We start from the raw sequence: 25749 nt of genomic DNA, 5'->3' as shown, positions 1-25749 counted from the left end.
TCAGATGCAGGGTTTGATGCACGCAGAAGGCCAGCTCTCAAGGTTACAGCGTCACCCAGAGTGTTAATTTTTGGCTGACGGCACTTTGTGTGCAGGGCCCAGCCAAGAGCTGAACCAAGTGACAAACACACAGAGACTGGGCACCAGCTGCTCCAAGGGGAAGGTATCCAAGAGGTCACGGCCCATCTGAATTAAAGGTGGGACGATTGGGAACCGGGGCTGGAGCTTGCCTTCAGGATCATGAAGGTGGCAAGCAGCAAACCTAACTGATCACAAGGATATTTTTTGTCATTTAGGAACTCCACGCTGGAAGCTTCTCCACTAGAGACTGCACCTAGCATCCTGCTGCTAGAAAAACCCATTGCAGGTTCAAAAAATAAATCCCATGCTTGGAGTCAGCAAACTTTTCCAGAGAAACCTCTAGCATTAGGAATGGCTGCCGTAGAGCGGCTAGCCTGAGGACAGAGCAGCAGCACGCTGGTGCAGCCGAGGACAACATTTGCATCCATTTATATTCCTGTCACAGTGTGGATGCTTAATAGCCGTCCTGCCAACCAATGCTCAATATTCCAGTTGGAGAACCTATGGATCAACTTTATTTTTAAAAGTTTGACGTTGCTCTCCACAGCAGAAAAGTGATTGAAAAGTGCGGCCAGAGGAAAGTGCTGTTTGCCTTATTTATTTTTCTATTATTTCTGTACCTTCCTGCCTGCTGTATCATCAGGTTCAGCTATCATCTCAGAAATTGTCACACTTTGTTCTGCGGAACTGCCTGCGATAACGACTGCGGAATAAAGACGTGGCAGGCGCTTGTGGCACTGAGGTGCTGCAGGAGCTGCCATGGTGGGTGGCGCTGGGTAATAACCAAACCCTATTTGTGAAGTGAGTGCATTTTCTTGGATCCTTTATACAGCCCTTCTGTGAAGAGGGCACTTTTAGGGCTGCCTTATGAAGGCCAATACCTTCCTGATAAAAGCAATTCCTGCCCAAAGTCATTCGACAGCCTACGTTGGTTTTACCTGTCTTCACATATCGACGAATGACCCCAAGGTTGTACGGATGCTGGATTTGGGTCTCGGGCAGGCTATGGGGGGAAGCTGCCTTAGAGGAGACAGACGGGCAGGGGGCCAGCAACGTGCCCCCCACCCGCCAGCCCCCCTCTAGACATCGCACCTTGTGCACTGCTCAGCACTAATCTGCTGCAGCGCTCCTGCAGCAAATCTCCCCAGGACAGATAATCCCATCGCAAGCTGTCCCATCCACCCCCGGAGGGACCCAAACTAGGTCAGATGGGTTGGTATATATATATTTTTAATAATATTTTTTCTAGTTTACTAATTAAATATTGTATTTTTATTTTTTAAATTGCGATTATACTTTTTTTTTTTTACTTTTATTTCATCTGTTTTTTATCTTTCTTCTTTCTACTACTTCCTCTTTCCTTTCTACTTTTTATCCATTTTTTTAATTTTTGTGTTAATTCTTCTTCCTATTACTTTTTTTCTCTCCTTCCTTGTTTCTTTTTTCTTTTCTCCCTTTTTTCTTCCTTTTCTTTCTTTCATTTCTTTCCTCCTTTCTCTTCTCTTCTCTTCTCTTCTCTTCTCTTCTCTTCTCTTCTCTTCTCTTCTCTTCTCTTCTCTTCTCTTCTCTTCTCTTCTCTTCTCTTCTCTTCTCTTCTCTTCTCTTCTTTTCTCCCTTTTCTTCTCTTTCATCTCTTCTTTTTTCTCTTTTTCTCCATTCTTTTCTCTTTCTTTCCTCCTTTTTTCTTCTGTCTTTTTTCTTTCTTTTCTTTCCTTCCTCCTTTCTTTTCTCCCTTCTTTTCTCCTTTCTTCCTTTTGTTCTCTGTTTTGTGTCTTATCTATTTCTTTTCTCGTTCCTTTCTGTACTCTTTCTCCTTTTTCTCGTCTCTTTTATCTTTCTCTCCTTTATCTTCTTTCTTTCCTCCTTTCTTTTATTCTCCTTTTCCCCCTTTTTTTCTCCTTTCTTCTTTTTGTTCTCTATTTGTCTCTTTCCTACTCCTTTTCTTTCTGTTCTTTTTCCTTCCTTCCCTCATTTACCTTTCATTCTTTTTCTCCTTTCTTTTCCCTTTCCCCCTTCCTTCTTTCCTCCTTTCTTTTCTCCTTTTTCTTCCCTCTTCCTTTCCTCTTTCCTTTTCTTCCCCTCTCTCCTCCCTCATTTTCCATCCTCACCATTTCCACTCGCTCCTCTCCCTTCCCTCACCCCCCTCTCATTCTCCCCACCCCTCCACTCCCCTCTCGGGGCGGAGGCGTGCCGGGGGCCGTGCCGTGCCGTGCCGGGGGCCGTGCCCGCTCCGTGCCGGCGCAGCTCGGGGCCGTGCAGAGCCTCCCCCGATGGCCGCCGGCGGCAGGCGGGGGGGGGGATGGCTCGCAGCCGGGCGGCGCACACGGAGTACACGGAGGCGGAGGACAAGAGCATGCGGCTGGGCTTCCTGCTGATCGCCGCCGGGCTGCTGTCGCTGCTGGGGCTGGGCTGCTGCTGGCTGCGCCCGGCGCTGCAGGAGCGGGGCGGCGGCGGCGCCGCCAACTGCACGGTGCTGGCGGTGCGGCAGCTGGGCGAGCGCTTCGCCTGCACCTTCTCCTGCGGGGCCGCCTGCCGAGGCACGGCCCGCTACCCCTGCCTGCAGGTGCTGGTGCGCACCTCCCGCTCCGCCAGCCCCGCGCTGCTCCACGAGGACGAGCGGCAGCTCCGCTCCAACCCCAAGGTGAGCCCCGAGCCGCCCGGACCCCCCTCCGAGCCGCGGGGCTGGGGGCGGCGCCGAGGGGCCCGGTGATGGAGGGGGAGGTCGTGGGGGGGCTCTCGGGGCTGTCCCGGAGCTGTTAGTCAGCAAAAAGTGGGTGTGTGCGTGTCTGTGTGTTCGTATCTATCCCTGTCAGTGTGTATGTGCACGGATATGTGTTCATACCTACCTATAGAAGTGCGTATGGACACGTGTATGTGCTCATATCTACCTATATAAACCTGTATGGACACGTGTATGTGCTCATATCTACCTATATAAACCTGTATGGACACGTGTATGTGCTCATATAAACCTACCTATATAAACCTGTATGTGCACGTACATGTATTCATATCTGTCCCTATAAGTGTGTATGTGCAGGTATACATGTTCATATCTGTCTATATAAGCATCCATGTGCGCATATATATTCATATCTATCTCTGCAAGTGTGTATTTGAACATATATGTGTTAACATCTATCTCTATAAGCGTGTATGTGCACATATATGTTCATATCTATCTCTATAAGTGTGTATATGTGCCTATATATGCACATCTATCTCTATAAGTGTGTATGTGCACGTATATGTTCATATCTATCTCTATAAGCATCTATGTGTGCACATTATATATATACACACACTCTCACACACGTCTTGACCCATGGCCCCGAAACCCAGGGGGTCTGCGCTGAAGCCAGACTTCCCTCCCTGCTCATTTCATTCTTAAACTTCTGCATCGCGCAGAGGGACACGGGCCGGGAAGAAGTTGCAGCTTCCAGCACGCCCCAACAGCGTGAAGGCGATGCGTGCTGCTTCTTTCTGTCTTTAGAGGCAGTAACTTCACCCTGCTCTCTCCTTTTAACACCGAGTAAAGTCTCTCTTGGCAGCCTTCCACCCGGGCGGAGGAGATTTTGCTAAGTAGTTCCCAGAAAAACAGAAAATCCCTGTCCCCAGGAGCACCCAAGCCCAGGTGCGATACCGGAGAAGCAGATTTTGGCTCTCCAACAAGAGATGTGGCCGCGGAGCAGCGGGCTGGCTCCCATGTAGGGGCCACGGTGGGAGCGGGCTCACGTGTCAAGGCTGGGACACGCAGCCTCGCAGCCTCCACAGCCCTGCTCACACCTGCGTGGCCCTTGGAAGAAGGATTAAGTCAGCTCAGGGGCTGCGCGTTGCTTTTTTCCCCACGTTCAGAAGTCAGCAGAGCGGGAAGCAGGACGGTAAATCTGACAGGATTTGGATTAAGCTGTTGGCACGGCTCAGACGCGATGAGCGATGAGGCTGCAGTGCTGGACGGCGGCGAAGCGCTGGCCCGGGAGGGAGCTTTGCAAACTTTGCCTTTCCCTGGGGCTGGGGCTGTCAGCAACGGGCAGGGACAAAAAAACCAGCATCCAGCAGGGATGGGTGCGGGGTGCCCGGGCTGAGCATCTCCTGCAACCCTCATGGGTGCGGCAGGGGCTTTCAAGCAGTTCAAGGGTTGTTTAGGTCTCATTAGGAACTTATATCCTGTTAAACCAAGTGAAGTATGTGCTTTGGTTTCCTTTCGTTCCCTGGATTTAGCGTCTGTCTAGCCGGGCACTGAGAGTCTCCTTTTTATTTTTGTCCCAAGGTCTCGCCGTCTTCAAGAGCTTTCGGGATTTTATGCTAAAATAGATCAGTCATAGCAACAAGCCAGGAATCTGATGGATTTAATGATCTGGGTCTGGTACATGCTTATGAATGAGTGCTTGAGGAGCCTTTTAACCCTGCCTGCTCCCCTCACCTTCCTGTAGCACGCTGGCTCGTGTTAGTGTGATTAGACATACAGCGGGCTGATCAGCTCCCAGACAGAAGGAAGAAAATACATATTTGAACAATTTTGTTTTGGAGGGTCTTAGGATTTTCCATTCTGTTCAGCTGCTTCTCCTCCTGGGGTGGCTCTTTGTGCATATTTCAGGCCCCTCGCAACACCCAACTGTGCTGCATCAGCTGCTAGCTTCACTCCACCAAAAAAAACATCCCCAGTGTATCAGACTAAAATTATTCCACTTTCCGTAATAGAGTGGGCTGGTGTATAAACATACACATGGTGGTTATCAATCTGTCTATTCCAGTGAGGGCAGGCTGCAGGAAAAGACTTTTTTTTTTTCCCCTTGTGTCCTAAGACGATCACATCGCTGTACAGCCCAGGATTCATTTAGCTCTTAAAAGATTATGTAGCTGGGTCAGAGTTAATCCAGAAATGTATATAAAAAGCACTGCACACGATTACATTTGTGTTCAGTCTGAGCGATTTGTGGATTTCTTTTTTTTTTTTTTTTGTCTCAGAGGAAGAAATTTCAGCAGGGCCACGGTAGCCTTTCTTCAGCTGCGCTGATAGCAATAATCATTTCCGAGATAAGGCTTAGGGGGGATTAATTGCGAAGGCCGTGGAGCGAGATGGCAGCACACACAGGGCGTGCGGGGACCGGGCTGAGGGTCAGCTGGGTGAAGCTGTGGTGGAGCACGTCACCGCCACCAAGATCTGCTCTCTCGCTCCTCAGACTTCAGACTTTTCGGCTTAGACTGCAACACCTAGGTCTGTAGGATCAGCCTTTTCAGCCTGAGGGTGTGAGGGTCACGGCGAGATTCCTGACTCCAGATGGCCTCTGTCTTGCCCAGAGGGGTCTTCCTAAACTCTGCCGTTTTGTGTGGCTCTTCTCAAGGGCACGGCATGGGCTGCAGACTTGTCTGCAATCCAGTACACCGTGCTGCTCCTTCTTCAGGTCTCAAGCAGGGTTTGCTTGCTGGGTTTGTCTGGTGGCAGAGGTAGGTGAAAGCCAGGCATGAAGCCAGCACCGTGAGCTGTGGGGACTTACTTTTTTGTGCTTATGAATGAGCCCCTGCTCATCTCCCAGCGCTGCTCCTCACCAGCAGGGTGGTCACAGCAGCGCTTCCTGGCTCCCAGGCCATGAAGATAACCCAGAAACCTGTGGAGATACCTGCACAAGTCAGGAGGAGCTCATACGTTGCCTGGAGATGAGGAGTTGGGTGGTGTTACTTTTAGTGGTGTGTTGCAGTTTTTCAATTATACTTACCTAGAGCATCTTTATACAAGCAGATAAATTAGGAGCTAATTATCACCCTGCTATAGAGGGGCTCAAGTGAGAGGACATCATGTTTGCTTCATGCCTGTGTTTGCTTTCTTTACTGAAAGGGTTGTGCAGCATTGGAACAGGCTGCCCAGGGAAGTGGTAGAGTCACTGAGGCATTGACTTGCTTCTACTTTGGGCCCTGATGTCTGTTTGCACTTGAGATTTTCTTGGCCTCTTCATGTAGTCGACGTCTTCCAGGCTTGAGACAGCTCCCCTCAGAGCTTACCAAGTCTGCCTTCTTTTTCTCAAAAACTTTACTGAATTAGGCAAGAATTAGTCTTTGAAAAGCAAGGAATGCAAACTGGAAGCTAAACCAGAGCTCACACCTCTGTCCCTCCTCCATGGGAGGCTCCAGTGAAGCACTCAGAGTAACCCAGAGTCGCTTCAGGCATCTGCAGGGACACCGGAGGGTGAGCACCTAGCAGCAAACGCATGCCAGATACAAAGCTCACAAAAACCTTGGTGTGAAGGTGTATTAGCTGCTCTCTGATGCTGAATTGAATCCTGAGTCATCTATCTAAACAGTGGCTTTGACTGAAGAGAGAGTATTATCAGCCTGGTACTGATTCTGAGCTGCGTACTTGGGACTGCATTTGAATTGCATAATAATGTTATTGTTGCTGCAATATGGTGTAGGAGGTGCACCGTGTACCAATAGATCCTCTGAAAAGGTCTCCACACTGTTAGGCTGAGACATTCAGAATAAACTTAGGTGCTGTTCTCCAACTTCTTTGTAACTTTTAAAGAAAAAACATCAAAGTAGCGTAAGGTGGGGACGGCTCCTTTCTTTGAGATGGCCAGTCCTCGACAGGTTCAAGCAATGAGGTCCCAATGATTTATGGCAAGTCCCCGTGTGTTTCCTTTGTGTTTTTCCCATGAAGATAGTTGTTCCTGTAGCTGTTCCTAAGCCTGAAGTTCAGAACGGGAATACAGTGGTTCACCAGGTCATGAACTTTGTGGAGGATCCACACAACATCTGGGGGACGTGGAAGGTCTCTGAAGGATCCAGCTAAAGTTTTGCCAGCAGAGAAGTGGTAGTCTTGCTGCCCATGCCTCATGTTATGTGGGGGTAAGTTAAGCTGTTACTCAGCTTGTTCGCAGGGGAGAGACTGCCCTTTGTCTCCTTGGTCTTTGCAGCACATGTCTGAGGCTGGGATCTGCACCCAGCGTGCTGTGTGCTCAGCTTTTGTTGGCTTCTCCATGGAAGAAGCAGACGCTGAACCTTTGCTGAACTGGGGCTTTGAACAGCCTGTGCTTGTTACCCGTGTCATAACAGTGGCTGAATGAGTGTCTTGTGCCAAGAGATATCGACTAGATATCAGATATCCTGTCATCTGGGATTTGCTGGAATATTTATTAGCATGGTGTTAGTCAGAACTGGTGATTGTGTGTCCCACTGCAAATGGGAAGTGCTTCAAACCCAGTCCGGGCAGCTGGTAGGAGTACTTCAAAATTAAACGATTGCTCTTACATTCATCGTGCAAAAATAAGGAAAACCAACAAACACAGCAGATGTTATGTGGCAGGTTGCTTTGATAACAGAACAAAATGTGATAAAGCCTTTATTTGGTTTGTGAACGCTGGCATATTCTTTTCCGCTACCTGCAGGATGTAACCAGTGATTCAAGTAAAATTTCGGATTTGTTTCTTTAGAGCTTGCACTAATTATTCTTTGCCCATTTCAAGAATTACGGGGAAAATGCAGAGAAAGTGGTGCATCGTTACTGAGCGCAGAAGTAACTCTGTTGTAACTCTCACATGTGTTGGCAGTGTTCGTACATCCCTCCCTGCGCCAGAGACGATCAGGAGAACTCAGAGAATGTCACGTACAAGCAGAAGTACTGGAAGGAGAAAGTGGGCTCGCAACCCTTCACATGCTATTTTAACCAGCACTTGAGGTAAGTAATCCACATCTGCATGGACGGATGTGCTTACACATCTGTTTAACAGCTGTGTATGGGTTCTGTCTGAAAATAATGTGTCTATATACGTATGTATGCCCATACACACGTGTAGTGATGTGGTTTAGTGCGTAGTGCTTGGTGCAGAGCTTTGCAAACTCTGTTGATGAAAAGCAACAAGGAAAGTGAAAAAGGGCTTCTACCACTTAAAGTAAAAATGCAAAACTCTAAGGAAAGTTTCCTTTAAACATGGCATTTTATGGCAAAGAACACGTTGGTTTTTAACACTCTGGTGGCAACTTTATGGCTTGGATATACATGTAAATGTTCATTCCCTCAAAGGAAGGGGCTGGAAGAAAAAGGGAGACAATAAATAGTGCAAACCAACTTGGGAATTGTGTTCAGAGAGGATTAATTAATCGGATACATTCAATAAACGTTCACAGAACTGTCAGTTTTCATACTGCTTGCAGAGTAGAAAGTTGTAACTGGAAGCATCACCTCTTCTGTTGCAATTCTTCCTTTTACTCCCAGTGCTGATGGGACTTACACGTGCATCAGGGTCATAGCTGGTCTCCTCCCTTCAGTACATGGGATTAGGAAGGAGTGCTCTTGCCTGTCTCCTTCTGGTAGTGATGTGCTGGGAAATAAAAGGTGACGTGGTGGCTGGAACTGAGTGCTACCACAGTGTGTGGGCACGCTGGGAGGAGTGAGGGAGGACAGCTGTGGAGGGGATCACAGGTCCATGGAGACAGGGAGGTGGAAAGATGATACTTAGGATCCTCAGATCAGCCTGGGTTTTGAGGGGTTTAGACTGGTGTCCCTGGCTAGCTCTTGGCAGAGGGGAACTACCAGTGCTTTGTAGCAAAAAAAAAAAAATGCTTCTTACGGGAGGGGTGAAGCATTGTCTAGAGCATAAAGAGACTGAATCTTAGGGCACCCGGGGCAGTGGCATCATGCCTGGCAGCGCCCTTGCTGGGACACCTTTGGTCAACAAGCTGCCAGTGCTCGGATCTGCTGAGCAGGAGCTAAGCGATGGCTTTGGCCCCACTGGGCAGGCAGCCGCTGTCGTGGTGAGCATTTGTAAAATGCCAATTGTGCAGCACTCAGGCAAGTTTTTTTTTTCCTTGTATTTGCCGCATCCTATATTGTTCAATGTTATTGCCAAATGTTATGGCTGCCTTGAAGCGCTGCCTTTTGCTGATTGTACAACAATTTATATATGCTAGAAGGGAGGCTAACTGCCAGAGATACTTGAAGATAGCCTAAGCTGAAATGTGCACACCATCCATTTTCTTCTGGAGACAGGAGCGAGCTTCGAAAGATAAGTTTTGCTAACTAGAAAGGTGTTTGCTTAGGTGTACTGCTGGAGCTATGATAACTAAGGAGCTTGCCAAGCAGGAAAAGAGGAAACAAAAACAAAGCCAAAAACAAACTGAGGGAAAATTCTGTTCACTTCAGAATAGAAATGTGCACGTTTTCTGTCAGCATTTTAGTAACTGTGTGGTGGAGCTCACTGCTCCTTCTCAGTCTGTCCAAAACATATACAATTATAGTGGCAGGTCCCTTAGATGGAGTAGTATGCACAATATTAATGTTCTCTTGAGACAGTAGAATAAAATTCTAGGTAAGTATGAAGGTGATGAATTAACATTGTCTCCTCTTCATCAGACTTAATTCAGTAACACTGTCAGGATTGTTGCCGCGTGTGGAACTCGCTGTTGGGCGACTCGTCTCTTCAGCTTGGTGGGGCACATTTCAACAGGCTTGTTTGAGAGGAAGAAAGTGATGCAATGAGTACGGTTCAAATTTAGACAAAAGGGGTGAGAAGCAAGCTTGGCAGTTTCAATCATTCTCTGTTGATATAAATAGCAAGGCCCAGCACAACTTGCTGCCTGACATTTAGCTAAGGCAACCAAAAGCAGGGCTTAGGTTTTCTGGCTTTCTGATAAAGGTGCCAATCTGTTGGCACGATGACGCTCCGGCGTGTGGGGAGAGCTGCCCAGCAAGAACCAGCTCCCAGTGTTGCAGAGCACAAAAGAAGCAGCAAATTCAGGTAAAGCTCTCAGGTTGCTGCAAAGGTTTGAGAAAGCACTGAGCTCTGGCACCTCAAATCTCCCATTGAGTGCCCCAAGGGGTCTGCAGTCCCGACCACGTGCAAACAAGGGTCACATCTGCATGTCCTGGAGTGGGGGGGTCTGAGGGAATGGGCAGGATGGAGCAGATCCTGTCACTTGGCATCACGGGAAGTTCAGATTGGACATTGGGAAGAATTTCTTCATGGAAAGGGTGATCAAGCGTTGGAACAGGGAAGTGGTGGAGTCCCCATCCCCGGAGGTATTTAAGAGACACATGGATGTGGCACTAGGTGGTGTGGTGTATTGGTGGGACTCAGTAGGTCAGGCTGATGTTCTGTGATTAATTTCTTCAAGTTACAGGTGACATTGATATCAATTAAAAAGCAATAAACAAGGATCTCTATCAGCTCAGACCCCTCAATCTCATGCCATGCAGAGATAGACAGAGCAACATATGTCAGTTCATTTATTAGTGGCTCATGTATGTGGCATCATTGTTCTTCAGCTCTGGGCTCATGCGTGACAGCAAGAATGCACTGTGGTTGCTTTGCTGCAGAACAGCTTGATCCCTTTCAGTGTCTGCTGCAGGGTGCTGTACACAAATTCATGCCAGATCTGAAGAGCAAACACTATTTAGTGAGCAGTGACCACCTGTATGGTGTCAGGTCTACCCTTCAGGCCATTTATGAGGGAATAATGATCTGCAGAAGCCGAGGGCGCTGTGGCCATCGGGCTGCTCATCCATACAGGGTGGAACAGAAATCTCAGTTTGCCTTGGTACACCACACAATTTTCTAAATTAATACCCTGCAGCCAGATGACGGCATTGCTCTTTTCTATTCTTTCTTTCACTGTGTGGCCTGTGGAGCTGTTCTCAGGCCAGAGAGGGAAAGGACATCTCATCGTACAGCGCCTGGTCAGGGCCAGCAAGGCTGCAACCCCGAGCAAGAAGTCTCGCTAAAAATAAGTGCTGCTTTCACCTTTTAACAGTGAAAACAGATTTATGCTGTCCTTGTCTCTGCAGGAAAAGGGGAGGTATGTTTTCAGTTAATGTAGAGACTTTAGTTGTGGTGGTTTTGGGTTGTTTAGTTGTTTGGGTGGTGTTGGGTAGCATCCATCACTGTCTGCAGCACCTCCAGGGCTTGGTGGCGTGCACTGGGGTAGGACGAGCTCCCCCTCACTCAGTAATTAAAATCCCCTGATTTTCACTGGGAAAATAAACATGTTTCCAGGCACAACACACCTCCTGGGGCTTCATCGTCACTGCCTCCAGACCGGGGGAGTGATGCTGGGGGGACTTCCAGCAAAGCCACATCCTTGTGCAGTCAGGGCTTCCCCCGGGAATGGAGGCACCTTCCCTTTTCTGTTTCCCTTCACCCTTCCACCATCCTCTTGTTTTCCCTGCCCACTTGGTAGCCTCTGCTCTGCTCTCCTTGTTTCTACTGCCAAGAGCTATTGCTTTAGAGGTGGAATCCAGAGATTGCAGCTACATTTTCTGCTCCTTTGGTCCACGTGCACCATTTCTGGATGGCTGCAACATTTTCTTTCTGCTGTGGGCTTCCGAGTCGTGGGCAGGTGGTAAACACCAAGAGGCATATTCTCCTGACAGCTACCTCTGGGTGCACTATTCTGATTCAAAAAACTTGCAGGCAGCTCTCTTGTATTAATCACATCCCACTGTGTAAGCTGTGGAGCAAAAGCTGAAGGTTTTTGTACCGGGAGAGAAGGATGGGCCTAGCTCTTGCTGGGCCACGAGGAGGGTTGGTGCAGAGCTCTGCCAACAAGCTCAGGGTATTTGCTACAGGCAGACTTCGTTCCTTATCTTCAGTGTCTGCTGCAGAATGAGTTGTCCCAGGGATTTTCGCAGACGCTCTCTGTTTGTGCTTCCAGTGCCTGAGGACAGCTGCTTTGACAACGCGATGTCTGAAGAGGTGCTGTGAGCAGCTAACAGGGAGCTGCTGCCTACCTTCCACAATCTATGAATTAAACAGGGACTCTTGCTGCAATAATACTAATCATAACATACATCTGAAGGCAGCCTTCATCCCGAGACCTCACTAACACACCTCTTCTCCAAAAGGGAAACCCTTTTAACTGACTAAGCCACGAGAGTCACAATCCCACCTGCAAGGAGAGGTTGGAATCCATTACTGCTGTCACATCAAATGCTTTCCAAAATCTCTGAAGATTCAATTAAAAGGATATCTAGGTCTCCCTAACCACGCTTTCTTTTCTTTAATCAAATCCAATTTTCTATTTTGTTTGCATGCCCTTTGTTTTTAAACTCTTTGATTAGTACCCACTTTAAAAAAAAATACTTAAAATTCAATGTCTCTTACAAGTTTGGAGCCAAGAGGATTGAATGCTGTCTATTTATGGTCTCCTGGCCAATTAGCACTCTGTAATTCACAGGTGATGATACAGTAAACAGGAGGGAAGCAGTATTATGCCTCCTGGGAAAGGATTTCCTCTTTGGGTGCTGTCATTAATTTGGCATAGACTGGTGAGTTTGTGCACATCACACTAATATTATTTCATTCAAATTGCGGTCTCCGCATGTGCCTGATTATGTGTCTGGAGGATTTTGGCTGAGCAGCCTTCACATGCTCCCCTGTTGAATACACCTGGGTTTCTTTTGATCAATTTGTATGTAGCTGAGTCTCAACTTTTATGTAGACGAGCTGCTCATGATCAGAGACTTACTCTGCTGGTTCCTACACAAACAGAGATGTGCTGTGCCAGCATCTGCCTATTTGCGGGCACCTCCCTTAATTAATTTCTCGGTGAGGCAAAAAGGGGCTAATAGCACAGTTAAACTGCAGGGAAAGCAGACAGAGCCAGAGCTGAGGAAAACCCACCTGCAGGCGTCCAGACCAGCTTCCCAAGCTGGGGGAAGGCAGGTGGACAGCTGGTCTTTCCGACATTTGGGCCGGCTGAATTGTCAAACCTCTTGAGATGCCTCCTCCTTGCTGTTCTCCTCCTCCACCCTTCCCTCTGTTTCCCTTTGGGAATGTGCACGTCACTTACTTATGTGTTTGTGTGTTAGCCACCCCTGGCAGAGGCGTGGGGGCAGGTCCTTAGGGGGGTCCCAAAGTGACTCTCCACCCAGGCTGGTTCTCCACCCAGACCCAGAGCACAGCCAGGGCTCCCTCAGGAGCCTCCGTGCAGCCCCACAGACACGCCAGGGCTCACAGCTGGGAGGGAAGCTTTAATTGCACTTTGAGTTCATCGGGTGGTGTCTGAGGCCGTTTCAGGTAGGATTGTGTAATTGCTGTCTTATGGAGTGTTTTTTCAATCCGCAGTGTGATATTATATCTCTTTGTGATTACCACGACCCCAGAAAGACCTAAAGTACCAGCGCTTTTTTATTTATTTCTGTCTGAATGAACTTTTTGGTCTGTAAGCACTGCAAGGGCAACATCCTCGCGGCCTGCCATGGGTGCTGATGAGGCAGGCCAACCGAGGCGGTGAGCGGAGCCCAGCAGGCCGCTTTTAATCACACCCAGCGCTGCTGCAAACAAGGCGCCTTAATTATTTTCGTGGCAGATGCTTTCCCCTGGTGGTGACATCAGGCGGGTTTTCATCTCTTCCCGTTGCAGGCCGGACGATGTCATGCTGAAGCGCACCCACGACGAGACCGTCCTCCTGCACTGCTTCCTCTGGCCGCTGGTCACCTTCCTGGTGGGCGTCCTCATCGTGCTGCTGACCGCCTGCGCCAGGAGCCTGGCCGCGAGGGCGGAGGCCATCAAGAAGAAGAAGCACTCATAATCCGAAGGGCTGGGAGGGGAATGGAGAAGCTGGGCCGCGAGTCTCACACGGGGAGGCCCAACACACCGCGCGTCCCCGGCGTCCCATCTGGTGGTGGAGCTGCTCTTGCCTGAGGATAAATCCTGGGAGACCGCCCTACAAAACGCCAGCTAATTGCTTCTTCTGCTATGGCAATAAATAAGTATATGCTACCAAAAAAAACCCTACTCTGCACCAATATGCTGTGCTCTGTTAGTCCTCACCAGCAGCTGCCCAGCTCCTAGCGGTACTGAGAGACAGTTTCTGAAAACCCCCGACGTGGCTCATTTCATCTCTGCAAAGTGATCTTTGCTACTGTTTAATATCAACTATTTAAAATATTTCCTTTATGATAGACTGTATTTCCAAAGTAATAAAGGTTGGTTGTCTTTTTTTTTAACCTTTGTTTTGTGTTTTGTTTTCTTTTTAAGAAAAGTTTTGAGACAAAAATATCACTGTGCTGATTTTGTTATTTTTCATGGAGTAGAAGAGTATCACTTTAAAACTCAAACTTTTCTTCTGTCTAGACAGAATCCCTCATCATCACCTCACATCCCTCACCATCCCACACATATTGTGAGGAAACGTAAAAACCCCTCAGAAATATTCGCCCCCCCAAAAACAAAACAAAACAAAACAAACAAACAGAAAAACAAACAAACAAAGAAAAAAAAACACACCTAAATTACTGGATAAGGTGATTAAATACTGGATCTAATTTCAGTGCTTCAGTGGTGTTCAGTCCCTACAGCTTCTCTCACCCCCTCTCGGTTGCCCCCAAATGCTCTCTGGCCCTAAGGAGCAGACATTTTGTTGGTGTGCTTTTACCTCAATATTTTTCATCAGAGACTGTCACAAACAGCAGGGTGCCTGAGCACTTCCTGAGGGCCACGAGCCTTGGTGTCACCCATGCCACCGGGCTGTGGGTGACAAGGGAAGGACACCAGCACAACGGGGCCCCCAGCCCTGCCCCACTGGAGCTCTGGATCTGTGGGCTCACTCCCTGCAGGGCTTTCCCTGCTCCTGCCCATACAACCAGATTTGCCTGACCTCATCCTTGGGGCACTGCAGGTGATTTCTGGAGCATCCTCTGGTGCCCATCCCTACCAGGATGCCTGTTACTTAGAGGTGCCATCTCGGCCTGCAGAAAAGACGGGCAGAAAATGTATTGCCAGGGTAAACAGGGCACACAGCCTGGCGTGTGCGAGTGTGCCGACGTCTCATGTCTTCTCAGCGTGGCCTCCCTGCATCCTCTGTGATTCTGAAACATTACATGTGTGTGGTTGGGGGATTTTTATCTTTATTTTTTAAAAAAGACCCCAAATTTAAAGCCCCTAACATTTAATAGGGTCAGCTTTGTGTTGTGTGTAAGCAGTGCCAAGTTCACATCCTCTGTTCCCGATTGGTAACCTCTTACAGGTAAGGGGAATGGCCATGGCTTTCTGCACATGTGTGTCCTGTGTCTTCCTAAAAGAGAAGGAGAGGTGTGGTGACACAGATTCATCCGGACTGTCAAGCCAGTAGCTTGGGGTTTACAAATCCAGATTAACAAAATCCTCTCTGTCTTTCCTTCAGAAGCTTTTGTGCGTGAACTGGTTCTCTAAGCAAAAGGCAAGAAGCGCATTGAGTTCATGCAGCTCACCCAACTGTAAGTTGTGTCTTTAAGTGTGGTAGGAACACAGTTTTCAAGGGCCTCTGGAAGTCAGTCATGGCTGCAGGGACAATATTAAATCATTCTGCAGAGAGATTAACATCACAAGTTAAACATCTAAATTGGCACACGAAGTCAGGCTGTACCTATCTCTGCCAAGCGGGTGTGTGATGCTGAGAAAAAAATCCTAAAATTCACTCTTCTGTCACAGCCTGCACTTTGTTGATTCAGAAATGTCTTTCTAATCCCCATACTTGGTGGAAGCTGGGGATTTCCTTGCAGAGGATTATACACTGATTTCCCCCTTGGCTTTGTGTATTTCCAGTTTTTGTGGCATATTCTCTGAAGTGTATCCACAGCCAGCATGTCTGCTTTCTTCAGAGCCATCCACAGAGTTGCCTTTTCCATTTTATTCAATATTTATGCGCTCTTGCTTTGAGGAATTTTGTTCCGTCATGCTCTCTGTCGCTCAGCTTTAGCACGCCCCGCTTTCTCTTTCATGTGGTGCAATTAAATCATTTTGTTGACACAGCATCTTTCTCTGCTAACATCTTAGGCTCGTTTTAGAAGCAGTCACTGGAGCGTTGTCTGTCAAGCAATTTGTCCCTGCGGGGACTGCAGAGCTGCTCCCGCTGCCACCAGTGTCCCTAGACCCCTGGGACCAAGGCACTCAACCCGCACTGGCTGTCCCCTGTGAGCGCAGGTAGAAGATGTGAAAGGGGAAAGTTTGGCCGGTGCTTAAAAAAACTTTCACTTGAGGGGCTGCTTGAAAATGCAAAACTCCTTTAAATCACAAAGTCAACATCTGGGTGGGTCTAACACAACACCAGATTGCCTGCTAATGGCAGAAATGTGCTGCGCAAGCCTGTTTGCTCAGCACTGCGAATGCAGGAGCTGGACACTGAGATGGTGTTTCTGCTCAGTTTCGCCTAAATGGTCAGAAATAAATATTTTAAAGGCAAGAATGTCCGCATGGAAGAAGACACCTGGAATAAGAAAAGTGAGGACAAAACAAAACAAAACTCAGGTGATGGCTTTTATTTAATTAATCAGACAAAATGAAGCACAGCAGAATTCCTTATGATGAAGCTCAGTGTAGCCAGTGAATAGTTTCTTGTGGTCTCTGACAAAAATCCTATAGCTGGAGTTAGCAACAAATTCCGTGTGTAATATCTCTGGGAGTCAAAACCCACCTCTTCCTCAGCAAGGAACAGCTGCTGCTCCTCCAGTAAATCCCAGTCAGAAGCAAAGCCCTCCCCTTTCCGCCCTCTGAGGGGTTTTCTGCGATGATACATGGAGTTTATCTTTGCTGCAGAAAGTGCAGAAAGCGTGAGTGAGGAAACCTTGGAGGGAAGATGTGTGTGATTCACCACGCTGCCTTGTCAGGTCAGGGCCCCAGCAGACTAATCGGACCCAAGCTGGTGCCTGAGAGACTGCATGGTGTTGGTAACCTGACACACAGCATGTAGCACACATGTATGTAGCACAGACAGCAATCCCTTTGAAATTACTTTCCCAGAAATGCAGTAAAAGTTACTTGAATCACCTTTTGAATCACCTTTGGTATTGCTTAAAAAAAAAAAAAAAAAAAAGTAATCCGCCCGTAATTTAATTTAATGAGTTAATGCAGTGTCAAACATGAACCCACAACCTATAAATTTTCCGTAACATTTTGGCTGGCAAACTGTTTGTCCCTTTTCCTACTTGCATGCCAACTGTCATTCACTAAAAGGAGCAGGAAAAAATCAAATATTCAGCTCTTTTCTGTAACTGCTTGTTCAGCAGCCCCCAGCAGCTGGTGGTGGTTTCTGGGCAAAGCACTTCACATGCCCGGGTGATTTTTCTCCTGAAAAATCATGAAAAATTGGCCTGATACCTAAGGAAAAAAAACAAATTCTGGAATTAGCTAGCTTGTCTGGCTTTTGATGGATTAATATTCATTCCTCATCAAAGCCACTGAGGGTATGCTGTGAACCTACAAGCATCCAGATGAGTGGATCCCAGCAGCCAGCGATTCTGCTGCGTTAAAAGCAGGCAGTGTCCTGTGAACTTTGCTGCTCCTTTACAGTCAAACTGGAGACTAATGGAGACATACGGGAAGCAATACACCACAGGGAGCATTTTAAATAATGCCTCGGGAACTTATTGAAGAAATTAATTTATATCAGGCTGGCAACAAGCTCAGGGAGACTGAAAATGGGCCGAAGAAGTGTCAACACAAGGCAATAATGAACTGCGAGATGCTGAGCGCAGGTGTGGGGTGAGGAGTCTCAGCAGCTTTACTCGTGATATGACATGGCAAGGTAAAGGGCAAATTAATTGAATTTTTAAAATATGTCAGATCAGGAGGTTTATGAGCAGCAGTTTGATGGGCAGAGGAAGCAAAAGCAAAGATGAGCAGCTAAGAGCGTTATCAGAAGACTGAAATGTCTTTTCTATTTTTGAAAAATACCAACTAGTAAATGAGGATGGGAGGAATACAGCAAATACTGGGGGGAGAAAGCTTCTTAGCAAGGAGAAATGTGACCACAAAGCTGCCAGGGGTGATGCCGCTCAGCAGCGTGGTGCAGGAAGCGCTGAGAGCACCTGCCTGCCCCGATGCCCTGGCCTTCTCTTCAGCAGCTGCCACTCAGTGACTTCTTGGGGAAACACGGGGCTGATGTGTTGTTTTTTAGCTTGTTTTGCTTTGTAATCGAGCAAAATGTCATGCATTAAAAGTAGCGTGGCCAGCAGGTCAAGGGAGGTGATCCTCCCCCTCTACTCTGCCCTGGTCAGGCCTCACCTGGAGTACTGTGTCCAGTTCTGGGCTCCCCAGTACAAAAAGGACAGGGATCTCCTGGAAAGAGTCCAGCGGAGGGCCACAAAGATGATACGGGGCCTGGAGCATCTTCCCTGTGAGGAAAGGCTGAGAGACCTGGGCCTGTTCAGCCTGGAGAAAAGAAAACTGAGAGGGGATCTCATCAATGTGTGTGAATACCTGAGGTGTGGGAGACAGAGGGATTTGGCCAACCTCTTTTCAGTGGTTTGTGGGGACAGGACAAGGGGCAATGGCCACAAGATGGAGCCCAGGAAGTTCCACACCAACACGTGAAAGAACTTCTCCATGGTGAGGGTGGCAGAGCACTGGGACAGGCTGCCTGGGGAGGTTGTGGAGTCTCCTTCTCTGGAGATATTCAAGGCCTGTCTGGACGCCTACCTGGGCAGCCTGCTCTAGGGAACCTGCTTTGGCAGGGGGTCGGACCCGATGATCTCCTGAGGTCCCTTCCAACCCCTTCAGTTCTGTGATTCTGTGAAAATAAATGAAAGTTTGGGCAAAACTTCGCATTTCAAACCAGGGCTACTTCTAATGATCTGCTCAAATTTCATTCTGACCTATGTGACAACTTTGTGGGGATGATTTCTTTTTCTTTTGGTGACTTCCAGCCCCTTTCGTGCCGTTAGAGGGCGGCTGTCAGAGCGATTTGTCCCTGAGAAGGGCTGGGCATGGCCTTTCCTTCCTGCCTGCTGCTGGCATGGCACACACGCTCTGGTTTCACCCTGCTCCTTCCTGCTTAAGCACCCTTCTCCAGACACACAAATGCACCACACCGTGCAGTAGATGTTTACTAATCTCATCGTTATTCTGTATTCATGCACACTGAGCTGTCTCTCTCAATAATTAGCTTTATAATGATCTAAAACAGTCTATACCAACTCACATTCCTCGTAGCATTGTTCCCCTATCGCTCTCTAACACTCCAGTTACACTTTCAAGGTTGCTTTTATTGATAGCCAAAACAAAAAGAGAAGTGACGGATTGATTAGTTTCATATTTATTTTGCAGAGGCACATTAGCGTTCACTTTTTTTTTTTCTTTTTTTAAATTCGATGTACATTCTGTGCTTCGCTAAATAACCTTGAAGACCATGTTGCCAAGTCAAATGTTGCTGTTAGGATCGCTCATTATGGAGCTTGAAAGAGTTCTGATAATTTGGCCCTCTCCATTCAAATAGCAGCTATTATGAAATATGAAATCTGAAGGAAAAGAAAAAAACAAAAACAAAAGCCACAACCTGTAAGAAGTGCTGCAGCCTTTCTGACAATGCGGAGTTCGCTTCCCTTTTCAGGAGAGCTTTCCCTTTTCTGGCAAATGTGCCGTATTAAAATCTGCTCCGTCCTTGGGTGAGGAAAAAGAGGGCTGGCAGCATGGTTATTTTAAATAGCTTCTTTCAAAGAGGGATTTTAATTGGAGTGTAAGTCTCCTCAGATCCCCAGGAAGCAAGAATTTCTTATACATGCAGCTGAACTGCTGCATGCGGGAGTTAAGCATTGTGTACAGGGTTACACCATGAAACAACAGCCAAGAAGGACACAAAATGTAGGGATACTACGTCCTTGGTCCCTACCTCTGCTGGTGGATTCAGCATTTCGCCACAAATGACGGTGTCTGCATCCATCCCCTTGCACCCAATGCATGGTGCTGGCATGGTGCTGGCACGGAGCAGCGGATCACCATGACAGGGAAGGCGACAGCTTCTCCTGCCCCTCGCTGCGTTATCCCTTGCTGTTCATCTGAACAATGCCCCCACATTCTGAACTAATTTTCTTTGAACTGCGGGCACTGCAAAACTCATACTTCTGCCTGCTATTCCTTCCCCAGGCATCTGTCATTATTTATCCAGACAGTTTAAACTCTTTATGTCCAATTTATTAGTCTCTCTGAGAACTGCCTCCAGCTTTGTGTGGAAATACACTCAGTGGTGGAAACAGCTGCCAGGAGGGCTCCTCTCGTGATGGTTTTCATTACCAGGATAGCGAGGACGAGGCAGTTTCCAGCATCGTGTCAGAGGGTGGGATCTGAGGACCATGCTATTTTCCTGGAAGGAGGCAGCAGCGTCATCTAGCACAATCTCTTTTGCCATCAAAGTTTTGAGTGAAGACCCATTTAGCAGTGATCCAGCAGCAGATGCAGTGGGTGCACCCCTTTCATTGCTCACATCGATGGAAGATCTCCCGGTCTCCTTCCCCACAGTGTGGGCCATGGCTGGGAGGCAGCAGTGGGCTCCTGCTGCCTGGTTTTGTGCCAGCAGGGCTGAGGACAGCTGCTCCTCACCCCACTGAGTTCATGCAGTGGTCTTACATGACTTAAAACAAGGAGGACAGCAAGAGAATGGGCTTGGAGCATGGGGCCTGCTTGGGATGTGCAGTCACAGTAAGGAGGGAAATGTTGCAGTGAAGAGGAGATGCCTCACGCACGTCTAATGTTTTACTCTCACACAACTTAACAATTTGTTCTTATTTTGACCATTCTCCCATACTTTGTGGACTAGGTTTGTCTAAACTGCTTGTTTCAATATCCCACCTTGCCCAAATCCTGTATTTCCTACCTTGGTCACTGTCATTGAAGCTTAGTGGGAACCTCACTTAGGGCACACCGACTGGCGTGGCAAACTAGACTGGCCACTTTGTTCAGGGAAAACCACTTTTGATTTTAAAACTTAATTGAGTATCAAGTTGGAGGCTAAAGGGCTATTCATTTCTTCTGGTTGAAGGCCACTGCACAAGCAGATTTTGAAGTTCAACTACTTCAAGGCCGATATACCAGCCAAATCTGTCTGCACACTGCTGTGAAAGACTGAAATGCACCGCTGTTTTCTGCAGCATCTTGCACGCCATCTGTTTCCAAATCACTCTCCTCAGCTGTATAATTTAATTATCAAGATAAGTGCTAGAGAGGGGAAGATGTGGAGATGCAGCTAGGGGAAAAGCTCTTTCTGAAGGCTCTGCATCCCATTTTCCCTTTTGTTTTGAAGGTGCAAAGTGGCATTTCAGGAGCAAAGGAGACCTGACCACATGAACAAACCCCTCAGCTTCCCCATCTCCACACAGGAGGTGTGAGCGGCCAGCAAAGTCCCACCACACCAGGGTCTCATGCACTTGGCCTAACACAGAGCATGGGCCCAAACCCAGCATCCTCCTGCTGCCCAAAGATTTGTTCTCCCTTTTTGTGCTCCTCTCTTCCCCGAGGGGTGTTCCCAGCCACCAGCCACACTCGCAGCTATGAGAAGGCCAGCATTAGACCCACCTTTTTCCAAATCCAACATCCCTGTTCCTTGTGGATGCAGGTCAGGCTGGGGACTGAGCTGGGTTTGGGCCTCTTTACCTGAAGCATCCTGGTGGGGTTGTGAGGGGCAGGCCAGGCTCTGCCACAACAGATCTCTCCCGAAACAGACCAGGGCATCTACCCCTCTTTACCCTTCTACCCAGATGCAATTTTCCCAACAGAGGTGAGTAACATGCTCTCTAGACAAGAGCAGTAGAAGTGCACTCACCGTATTTTCTGACTTTTCTTCTTTTCCTCTAATTGACTCAGTACAACCAGATGTTTAAGGTCTAATCCCACCAAAGCAAACAGAAATTTGTGCTCCAGAACATCATTAAGTCAAGCATCAGAAATCTTCCCACCTACCCTGGCTAATCAACCACAACATACTTGACACCAGCGCTTCCTTTTGCTTTTTTTCCCCTCTCTATTTTTGCCATTTGAAATTCTGGGCATTTTTAATGCAAGGTTTGAGCTGCCCAGGAGCTCCTGGAGGGGGCCTGGGGGAGTTGCTTGTTCATCAGGATGTTTACAGAAAATTTGTCACAGCCCAACCAGATCTAATTGTTATGATGTGTAAGAAACAGGCTCCTCAGCTATTTTTAGTGATCCCCAATCTTTCTAGCACAGATCTGTAGGGCATTAATTAATTCCAGTTGTCTGCCAGTTCGGCCTTTCCAAGTTGGGCTCACAAATAATTTGGCTCCAGGTGTCTTTTAGATCCTCTTTAAGATAACAGGATGCTGTCATTTATCATGCTTGGTGTCTTGAGCCTATCTTTACTGATCTGTTTGGTACTTTGGACATTATACGAGTCTTTATTGCCTTTGCAAGTACCCATATTTTTCTCCTAGTGGTTTCATTACTGTTGCTTTAGTCAGTGACAGGCAAGAGAAGTGCACCCAATTAACACATGGACCTTTCTGTATCTGTCCTTTATTTGCATAACATTTTCCTCCCTAGCCAGGCTGTGCAGAGCATTCAGAGCACCTTCACTTTACTGTCTGCATCTGATTATTTTTACTCTGTATTTTTACAGTGCGGCTCAGTTCATACCAACTCTATTGTGGTGGCTTTACTACGTGCCATCTCCAGCAAGTATGGGCTTTCTTATCCATAATACCACTGGTCTCTTCTTCAGCTTCAGGTTTCCTTACTCTCTGTAGGATGGAAAACAAAATAAGGGTCTTCTTTCTGTGCTGGCTGCACTAGAGCCTCAAACCTGGTCTGGGCTAAAACCAGACACATTTGTCCCACATATACAATGGGAGCAGGAGAGACCTCAGGTTATAGCTGCAACAGATCACTTTCAAAATTGCTAGCAATAAATTTGCAAAGTGGAAACACTTTTTCTTATCTTTGCACCTTCCAGTAGGTGTCTGACAACTCAAACAAATGGATTTGAAATATATCCCCCCTCCCAATGACTTGTGTGTGTGCTATGCCATGGACAGGTAAGGAATTTCTTACAGAGCCCTTTTTGTTTGGATCTAGTGGTAGTGTCCTGTGGAGCCACTCAATGCATTTGCTTTCATCCCCTCAGAAACCCTTGGTAATTTTTCCACAGCGCTCTGCTAGTCTGATGATCAGTGACTTGACTGTAGCTGCACACCTTTCTCACCAGCTGTGAATTCAGAGCTTCATTCAGAAAATGCTGAGCAGCAAAGCTGTGAGGGGCTGAAGGCCCCGAGGTGGCCCCACATCACCGCCATTTGGCAGGGTGAAGTAGCTCAACTCCTCATCCATCCCAAACATGACCAGGATACAGGGACAGTAATCAGTTTACTTAAGCCCATGGATATCTACATAGGCACTGTAGCTATCCGCCTTGCTATCTGCTTTGTCAGCCCAACCACTTTCTGTGTCTTTGAGGACTGGGGTATTGTTCTTCTGACTTTTGGTTATTTGGGGATGGGCGATCATAGGGGAAGTCTGCCCCAGACATCTCTGTACCAGAAAAGTTTGTGTGTGAGCAGATGCAAACACTTCTAGTGTTTGTTCTGTCTCCAGAGCAAACTTCTTTGGACCTGAGATGCCACCACAGCATCCCTCAGCAAAACATGCCCAGTTTTAAGGCCCGGTGCAAACCAGCCTGGCCAAGAAACGCATGTAGAAAAATTATCCATGAGAGCCAGCACATGAAACAGGGCAGCTGGGAGACACCTCCCTCATGCAGGGGCTCACCCAGCTCACCCTTTCTGCCTGTACCCCATCTTTTAGGCAGGACAGTGCCTCTCCTCAGACAATGGGGTAGCTTGTGGGAGCAGAAATACCTGGTTTCTGGCCCTTTCTTATATTGAGAGGGCTCAGACTGGGTGGCACCCAGCTACCAGCTGTGGCCTCAGCACTGTGGGGAGAGCAAGAAAACTCCGCCTTTACCCTCAGTGAAAGGTATCTGCTGCAGGTCTCCGCTCATTTGGAGCATAAGCAGGACTGGGTGCTCGAACACCAAAGACAAGCAAGGACATGGTGTGAAACTTGGCAGGGATTTTGGCACGAGCGCGGGGAAGGCCATGTACAGGCACCCGTTCCCGCCAGCGCGGCGTCTGCCAGCGACGCTCGGTGCCCGGCGTTCGGCTGCTGCCCAAGGCTGCGGCTCTCACAGCCCCGGCCGGGCTCCTGGCAGTGTTCAGCCTCCTCTGAGCTGCTTTGCAAGCAGGGCTGCAGCAACACCAGTGGTTTCTGCCCTTTTTGCCCCAGCTTTTCGCCTGTCCCTGCTGCTGTTCCCACAAGCGCTGGGTGCGCGGCCCTGAGGCTCAGTGACTGAGGCCTCTGTGTGGAGGGGGGAAGCGAGGCGGTGCTGAGCCTGGGCACAGCTGGGCCTACTGGCACTTCGCTCCCTCTCTTCGTCCCCTGAAGCTGTGTGCAACCACTGGGAGCACCTCCAGGGGCTGGACAGCCTCCTGCCACCCTGTGTGGCCAGGAATTTGGGTCAGAAGGGGGAGCCTGCAGCTGGGACCCTCCTGAGTAGGGACCCTGTCTGGTCAGTGACAGCACTCGGGGCACTTCAGCCTTTTTGGGGGCCCCGGGACCTGCACAACAGCAAAGCTGTAGGTGCTGAGCTGATGTTTGGCATGGAGAATCGAATACTTTGAGGTCTGCAAAAAAGCTTCTCCTTGGATTTTTGGTGCCTGCACGCCCACAGAGTGGTGCTCAGCCCTACAGCCCTGGGGAGCCACCCCGAGCCGCAAGCAGGAAGCACAGCTGCCTGTGGTGGAGAGGTTTTTGGAAGACGCAAATGACAGCTAGCACCTCGCTTTGATGTAACATCAGGCACCTGCAGGTGGCAGACCCCAAGAAGGAGGCCCACACGCCTCTTTATGCAGATAAGAACAGCTACCAAGTCCCTTGGGACAGGAACAGCATGCCCGGCTTTTGCAACTCCTCCGCAATACGATGTTATTTTCGCCAATTGGAATGCTGTTTTTCTCTTTTATGTGTCTTTTGTTGTTGCTGGGGGGTGTCTGCATAGGTCAGGGCTGGTATTTTAAATGAGCAATGTGTAAAGGCTTGGTGAGCAGCACTTTGCATCTTCACTTGTGGCATTTGCTGATGTACTGGTATTGCCAACCAAATTCTGTCTTCTTGGTAAACCAAAGTGTCGGAGACCTTCTGTGTTTCGGTTTCCTTGCTGCACCTTGTAAAACCATCTGTATTTATTCCTGTCTGCAGTGCTGGCCATGTTTCTCCTGCACAGAGATACTAACCATACATTATCTTTATTGCTGCTTTTCTGTGCCTGCATTGGCTTCAGGATGGAGTATGCTGAAGAGGTAAGCTTTTACAGCACCAAGAAAAAATCTAACACCTTCCTCAGGACATATCTAACAACACAGCCTTCAGTACACAGCCTCTCAGCAAATAGCTCACAGTACAATGCGTAACCCAATACATCATTCTTCCTTTAAAACACACTGAATCACCTTGTTCTAAACACTTTTGGTGACAAATAAGGACTAATGGACACACACAGGACTGGCAATAAACATACTACTGCTGAGTTCCCTAAACCCCTGAGAATGCTAATGGGTTTTAAGCATTGTGGAGAGGGGGAGCAGAAAAAAATATATTTGTTATAAAGAGTGGTTCAGATCTTCAGGTGGTAGACAGCGATATAGCTCCAGTGCAGTCTTAATTGGCACAACTGCTTTGCAAAACATCTCTAAAATAACAGGCACTCAAGCTCCTGAGTTGCACCATTGTTTCAAATGCACATTGTATAATCCAGACAATTTGTCTGGGGATAAGGGCAGAGAACTTGAGGGGTGGAACAACTGTATCTTTCTGCATGGGCACTAATCCAGACAACAGGCAACAACAGAGCCCCTTTCCCCAGTAGGCTGAGGCTTCTGATGAATTTAATGTTCTCTGAAGATCATCTCACTTGAAATCAAAC

At 48.0% G+C, this 25749-nt stretch overlaps 1 protein-coding gene across 1 annotated transcript; it reads left to right on the top strand.

The window, feature by feature from the left end:
• Positions 1–2380: 2380 nt before the first annotated feature.
• On the top strand, positions 2381–13602 carry KCNMB4 (potassium calcium-activated channel subfamily M regulatory beta subunit 4; the record flags this gene model as incomplete). The annotated part of the gene is made up of 3 exons (XM_084306075.1): positions 2381–2722; positions 7626–7753; positions 13434–13602. The coding sequence occupies 3 exons, from the start codon at positions 2381–2383 to the stop codon at positions 13600–13602; spliced, it is 639 nt and encodes a 212-aa protein (XP_084162201.1).
• Between the last annotated feature and the right edge of the window lie 12147 nt (positions 13603–25749).

The sequence above is a fragment of the Netta rufina genome, assembly GCF_964035555.1.
Source record: "Netta rufina genome assembly, chromosome: 1".
Lineage (NCBI taxonomy): Eukaryota > Metazoa > Chordata > Aves > Anseriformes > Anatidae > Netta > Netta rufina.
Note: the sequence above shows the minus strand (reverse complement) of the source record. Positions and strands in the feature narration are given on the sequence as shown.